At 33.4% G+C, this 7,727-nt stretch overlaps 1 protein-coding gene across 1 annotated transcript; it reads left to right on the forward strand.

The window, feature by feature from the left end:
• The first annotated feature begins 3,665 nt into the window (after positions 1-3,665).
• Positions 3,666-4,756, forward strand: LOC127091748 (histone H1-like). The gene is made up of 2 exons (XM_051030445.1): positions 3,666-3,935; positions 4,056-4,756. Exons 1-2 carry the CDS (start codon positions 3,759-3,761, stop codon positions 4,659-4,661), a joined length of 783 nt encoding a protein of 260 aa, XP_050886402.1. The 5' UTR covers positions 3,666-3,758; the 3' UTR covers positions 4,662-4,756.
• The last annotated feature ends 2,971 nt before the right edge of the window (positions 4,757-7,727 follow it).

Here is a 7,727-nt window from a genome sequence, read left to right on the forward strand (position 1 = left end):
AGTTAGAAATGCATTCATAATGTTAATGGTGTGTAAAACAGTTATGATAGTTTCAACATCAATAATACACAACCACATAAAATAGTTCACATACATGGAACAATCACATATGCAACTTTATGTAATGCAATACGAATAATCTCTACTACTTCAACATGCATGTGGTGCCAAATTTTTGGATTTCAGATATATGTTACTGATTGATCCATGTCTCTAGTTCCTTATCTGAACCAACGATTCTACCAATGAGTCTAAGACCCGTCTTTGGTTCCTCCTCTGAATCAATGATTCCACCAATGAATCTGAGGCTACGTCGTTAGACCTAAGTCTTACCTATCTCCGATATACATGATGTATGGAATATAAAGAACATTAATAAACTACTTAACAACGATTCCTCATCTAAACCCACAACTACACCAATATCAAACCACCATTGTTGTTCCTCGTTTGAATAACTCATCTCAATAATATATATGTAATCACATCTCAACAACATGCATATACATTTATTCAACATTACTCACCAATAGGGAAAAATATTAACATATATGCTCAATAATACTCATCAACAGAGTAAACACATTATTACTCAAATATGCCCACTAAAATGGTAAGAAAATTATCATACATGCTCAACATTACTCATCAACAGGATAACAATAATATTCTACAACCCTCACATTCAACAGGGTCAACTTATAACCCATAAAACAACTCAATACAACACATTGTTATTTACCTTCAACTCTAACATTGTTAAAAGGCCTCTAAACTCATAAAAAGGCAATGAATAATCACCGAAATCACAAAAATACCTAAAATTGATGCGGCTCCTGCAGCACGTGCTTCCTTCAACCGCGGCTCTGCTGTTGCGTCATAGTTATGCTCCCGCACGCCACCACCTCCGATCTGGCACATCCTCATTGTCACGGCTCCATCGTGTGGCTCCCCCGACCCAATTTTTTGATTTTTTTTCATCTTTGATTTTTCGCCCTTTTGAATAAAGTTAAACTCTCATCGGCTATTTGACTACCAATCATCTCAATATAGGTTAACCAAGGTTAATATGATTCCAAAGAAAAACATACATATTCATATACGTTTGCCTTATCAAAAGGTATCAACAAGGTTATCAAGTCAAAGTCAATAGATCAAATGAAAATTCATATCATTTTACTCAAGAATAAAAGGAAACATTATCAATTGATCGCCTCAAAGGGTTTTTCCCAAACCCTCTATGGCCACTGATAACTAGAAACACATCACGTTTCTGACTCGATGCACATGATATTTCAGTTTATTTTATTTCCTTTTTATGGTGTTATGCTGGTATATTATGTTTGTTTCAGGTATTTTTCAAGGAGAAACATTTGCGCGAGAAATCGGGACAAAACAGTGAAAAACGGAGAAAAGAGCAAGTTTATGCACTCATGGCGTTCACCGTGGCGCCAACCATGGCGTTTGCCATGACGTGGCAGTCATGGAGCCACCCAATCATAAAATAAAAGTCAAAGGGGATGATTTTTGCACTCATGGCATTCACCATGGACTTCAAAAGCCACGTTCTTCCCAAATTGCACTCATGGCGTTCACCATGGACTTTAAAGCCAGAAAAATAGAAACAGAAAAACCAAGCTCTCTCACACTTCAACACATTATTCTCCCACGATTCCAATACGATTTTGATACGTTTTTTTTTTCAATTTCTAGCTCTATAAATAGGCATAGGTTTTAGTTTTTCATTATCCAAATTTTTAGAGAATTAATTTTAAGCAAAAAATCTACCATTTGTAAAGTTGTTGTTTCTCACATTGAGGAAATGTTGCACTTTAGCATCTGAATTTAGGAATTTTCTATACACACTTGAATCGATTGTAAGATAATGTTGCCGAGAATATTTTTGAAATTTAACTTCAGAATTTTATTTGTTTCCAGATTTTATTTGCAGGTTTCAATTTATTTACAAGTTTTTCATTTTTGTCTTACTTTTGAATTGTTATTATTGTTGTTGTTACTACTGTTCAACTTCATATATATATATATATATATATATATATATATATATATATATATATATATATATATATATATATATATATATATATATATATTATATATATATATATATATATATATATATATATATATATATATATATATATATATATATATATATATATATATATATATATATATATATATATATATAACCACTGTTTTTATTCTAAAAAGACTTCACCAAACACGTCTAAATATTTCACATGTAACACTCTAGAATTTAGGTTCCCAAGTATCGTTGTGATGATATTTATAAAAAGTCGTTTGAAGTATGACGCATTTAATGCATGGTTCCTTAATAAACTGAAGCGATCTTCATTATTCGTCTCAAATAACCAGGAGATGGTCGTCATCTGGAGTCATGATAACAAGTTGTCGCCTACTCATGCCTCAGAAAGGGCTTGGAGGGTAATTATTTTGGGTCGATCAGAAATACCCTGGATGAACTAAGCGGACCATACTATTTCGCCCTGCAATCTAATAAAGGTTCTATTCCACCAAGAATCTTCCTAATCAGTGAAGATAGTTTACTTTTGTTATCCTAAGAGATCTCAATCGAAAAGTTCGTCTAATGGTCATTCGCAAAGAATAGTGAGCAAATAGCTAGTTCATTATTTCCCCCCTCTCTTCATCTCTCTCTCTCTCTCATATGATAACAAGCCCTTGACCGATACAAATGAATTTGAAGAGGAAAGGTCAACACAAACAAAATTAGTAGATATGATGAGCTATAATACAGTTTTCATATAAACATGAATAATCGGAGGGTCGTTATCATTAAGCATGTGGTGTATTAAAACACAATTTCACCAAAATATCATCATGCAAAGATTATTCTAAGAAAATTAACCTTTAACTTATATTCATGCCAAATTTGACTATTATACACATATTCAATTCAAAGACATTTTCAAAACAACTATATAAAAATAAAATAAATTCAAAGATATTTTCAAAACAACTCTATTAAAATAGATTCAATCAAAAATATTTTCAAAATAACTTTATAAAGATATGAGTCAACCTATTTACTAAAATTTGTTCAACTTCAATGGTCTTTTTAATCATTATTTTATATTTAAATCTCAACAAAATTTAATGATTTTGGATGCAATAGAATTCTAAGTTAACCTATTATCTTAAGTGGCATGGATTAATCAAATCTCTAATCAAAGCATTCTATGAATTAAGAAAAAACATTGAAAACATCATGAAAAACCCTAATGATGACCCATGTGCATTCAAAACCAAAATTCTCCCAGACCACCAATCCATTCTTCAAGATTAAAAATCCATTAGAAAGCTGATAAAATATGCAAGAAATTGTAAAAACAATCATTCAAATCCATGAAATACAACCCAAGTTATGAGCAAATGAATCTAACTTAAAAGCACAACTAAAACAACCAACACCTCCCAAATGATAAAACATTTCTTCATATTCTCCACCGATCAATCAAGGAAAACCGTTGATAGCATCCCCATCGAATGGTTGGCATTCAAACTAGAAGAAGGCAGCGATCCTTGTGGGGTTCTCTGAACCAATTATAATTAAGTAATGGAATATTACCCCACACACAATTCACTATTTAAATCATCTATTTCTCTTCAATTTATCACACAAAAAAATATTTCAATTTCCACTATTGCAGTCTCTTCTTTTCATCCATAATTCAATTCCTTTAAAATCTATTTCCATGGCAACCGAAGAACCCATCATCGCCGTTGAACCAGTGTCCGAACCAGCCATTGCTGAACCTCCAGTCTCGGAGAAACCGAAGGCCGAAGCTGAGAAGACGAAGAAAGCCAAGGAGTCGAAACCTAAGAAAGCTTCCAAACCACGAAGCCCTGCTTCTCATCCTACTTACGAAGAGGTTTGGTTTAATTCAATTCAATTCACTCTCTTCTAATTCTTTGCATGTTTAATTTTACTGTTTCGTCGCGAATTATAGTTTTAATTGGATCTTAATTTTAATTTGTTAATTGAATTGCAGATGATTAAGGATGCAATAGTGTCTCTGAAGGAGAAGAATGGTTCGAGCCAATATGCTATAGCGAAATTCATCGAGGAGAAACAGAAACAGCTTCCCGTTAACTTCAAGAAGCTATTGCTCCAAAACTTGAAGAAGAACGTTGCTTCTGGAAAGCTTGCTAAGGTTAAAGGTTCATTCAAGCTTTCAGCAGCGGCTAAGAAGCCAGCAGTTGCCAAGCCGAAGACAAAGCCAGCTGCCAAGAAGGCTGTGAAAGCTAAGCCAGTGGCTAAGCCTAAAGCTAAAGCTGTTGTTAAGCCAAAGGTTGCTTCAAAGGCAAAATCTGTTACTACCAAGCCCAAAGCGGCTGCCGCCAAGCCCAAAGCTGCTGCCAAGCCTAAAACTGTTGCTAAGACAAAAGCAGTTGTGAAACCAAAGGCCAAGGCAAGGCCCGCAAAGGTGGCAAAGACATCAACGAAGACGACACCAGGAAAGAAAGTTGCTGTTGCGAAGACTGCGCCTAAGAAAGTTGCTGGTACAAAGAAAGCTCCGGTGAAGAGCGTGAAAGCTAAGACCGTCAAGTCTCCAGCCAAGAAGGCTTCTGGTGTGAAGAGAGGAGGAAGGAAGTGATAGTTTTGTTTTCTTAGCCTCAGCATTGTAAAATTCTTGTGTTCGTTTTTTTTTAATACCGTTAGTTAATATAATATAGTTTATTATAACATAAACGTTCTGGTTTTGTTATTCGTCCCATTGAATTATTCGTGATAGAACTATATAGACAGTCGTAATTATTTAAAGCACAAATGACTTACTAAAAGTAATTCTAAGATTACATTTTAAATATTCCCAAATTTTAGTCTCCACTTTTTACATTTACATTGAGAATAGTACTTAACTTGAGAATACTCGTCTCTTTTAGTTTCCCGTTTAAGACATTTTTACTTATTGTTTGTCCGGGATTTACGTGTTTAAGTAATGTGTTTGGAACAGTGTCTGCACACATTTACATTGTGAAAAATGAAAAGCAGGAATTTGGAGCTTTTGCATTAACGTCGGATTTGTACGTCCTATTATATTTTGAATAGAGATCAATTATTTCCATAAACTTGAATAATGCTCGAATGATGAAAAAAAAAAACATAATCATGAACAAAGAAATAGCAGTTTTACCTGAAAAAAACTCATTGACTTGACACCATACATTCCAAACATTTCTGACAGTGCAGTAAGCCTTCTAATTCTATATTTTACTTGATTCCATAACAACTAATTGATTTACCGTTGCATAAATAGAAAAATTATATTCATGAATAAATAGCAGTTTTGCATGAATAAATAGAAAAATTATAACTTCAATAGCAGTATAAATAGCAGTTTTCCATAACAACAGTTTTTGGTCCATGTATAAATAAAAAATATATATTCATGAAATAGAAGTTTCGTTACAGATGAAAAGAAATCCTAAAAAGTAATGTTCATGACTTGAGGCACTAAACCAATTAATAGCAGCAAGTGGAGGACACAAAACATATATAACTATTGATTAGCAAATCAAACATATGATTTTGTGTAGCTAGCATTTTTATCGTGTATTGCACCTCAAAGTGTAACAAATTTTACCTTTTGCAATTTGATATTTGCCTTGATTATGATCAAATATTCGTAATGTTGTCTCTATATATATTTTGGAACCTAGTGAAATGGCTGTTGAGTTATGCAAAGTTATGTATAAAGCAAGATACCCAATTCAATGCCTATTCCTTTGGGATAAAGTGTTATCTGCCTGCAAAAAATAGCATAACTATCACTTGGTTTTTAGATATAAGTAAAAATATGAAAAGTTGAAAATTTTGGCTTAACCATTGAACAACCATGTGCTACCACCATACAAACAAAAAGCAAAATGTGTGTTAAGCAACATTAATTAACCATTGAAAGCAGAATATGAATAGGAGTGGAGAAAAACAGAATCACACTTAACATGTAAAGCTCAAATCTTTTGCACTGTCATTGAACAACCATGTTGAACCACCAGTAAAACGTAAACTAGAATATATGTTAAGCAACATTAAACAACTATTGAATGCTGAATATGAATAGAACTGGAGAAAATTGTAGACTTTTGAACCATCAATTTTCACTATGAATCATTCATATCATCACTACATTTCATGATCTAAAACTAAAAACATTCCACAACACCTTATATCACCCATCAAGCCATAGTAAAAAATCATCAAATTCACAACATCACAGCAAAACATAAAAGTTATTAAGATTCAGCTGTATAAATAAAATTAGATGTTATACAATGTATTAAATCCCCACATCCACATAACACGCCATGCGAAACTGTGTATCAAAATAAAAGTATACAAATCACCAAAAGGCATTAAAGCTAAAATAAATCCAATTCAGTAATGTATACTAACAGTTAATCACGATAACTTCGAGAATGTTATCTGGACGGGGCAATGTGACAAGTTTAGAATCTTGTTCGATACATTAGTAGTATAAAGTTAAAAGAATTTAACAAAATTAACAAAAAATAATATTTTCAAACACATCATAAATATTATGTCTTACAAGTGCATATATCAGTTAATCATACCTAACGGCAGTGCTAGTTTGGACCAAGAAGTTGTGTAATTTGCACTCCCACTGTTATTAGACAACTTCACATTCAAAATTGTTTTCTGCACAACCGCAACGCATTGGAATGCTCTCTCGGATTCCAAAGCTCGGACTCTAAGCTTTAGATCACCTTGCTCTAGTGGAAAATTTAAATACAACAAAATGTAATCTAAAATATCAAAAATCCTAAACAAAAGATATATATAAAATGTTTTTAGTGAGATGGCTCTAAAAGTGTGTAGTTTCCAACAAATAATTAGATGAAAAACACATAAGGAAATTTGAGAGTATTTAACACATTGAATACCACTTGTTGTCCTTTACTCTTATGGTCAACTCACCCTTTTCCACATCTATTAAGGTTCTTCCAGTTGTAAGAAAAGATCTTCCAAAAAGAATGGGAATATCCCCATCCGCATTAAAATCCATGATTATGAAGTCAGGTGAGAATACAAACTTGTCAACCTTAACCAACACGTCCTCAATCTTTCCTTAAGGGTAGCAAATGCTCCTATATGCCAGTTGGAGGGTGGTTGTTGTTGGCCTCGCTTCTCTAATACCAAGCTTCTTGAAAATAGAGAGTGGCATGAGGTTGATGCTCTGTCACAAAAAGAATCTCCAATGTTGCATGGTATAGTGAAACTTTCAGGATCTTTTAACTTGGGGGGAAGTTTTCCTAATACCAAATGGCTGCATTCTTGTGTTAGGGCCACAGTTACAAACTCTCTCACTCTTCTTCTTTTAGTGAGTACATCTTTCATGAATTTTGAATATTTGGACATTTCTTGGATGACTTTTTAAAGTGGTATGTTAATGTGTAGTTGCTTCAAAATCTCCACAAATTTACCAAATTGTTGTTCCTCTTTTGCCTTCCTAATCCTATGAGGAAAAGGAGATGGTGGTCTCTCTTGCACAAACTCGGGCATATGGCTGCTGTCAGACACGTCCGAAGATATTCCCACTGGTGTGGATGTCGTACCAGAATTGTTCAGACTGAATTTTGAAGTCAAATGATCTTTTTTTATTTCTATCAATGTTGAGTGTTAGAGTGACCTCTTCTTC

This window comes from Lathyrus oleraceus, chromosome 6 (assembly GCF_024323335.1).
Source record: "Lathyrus oleraceus cultivar Zhongwan6 chromosome 6, CAAS_Psat_ZW6_1.0, whole genome shotgun sequence".
Taxonomy (NCBI): Eukaryota; Viridiplantae; Streptophyta; class Magnoliopsida; order Fabales; family Fabaceae; genus Lathyrus; species Lathyrus oleraceus.

What these genes read in the sequence shown, in the direction of transcription:
- LOC127091748 (XM_051030445.1), top strand. Translation starts at nt 3,759, where the DNA reads ATGGCAACCGAAGAACCCATCATCGCCGTTGAACCAGTGTCCGAACCA. An exon ending in CTCATCCTACTTACGAAGAG is followed by an intron (nt 3,936 to 4,055) that starts GTTTGGTTTAAT and finishes ATTGAATTGCAG; the next exon opens with ATGATTAAGGATGCAATAGT.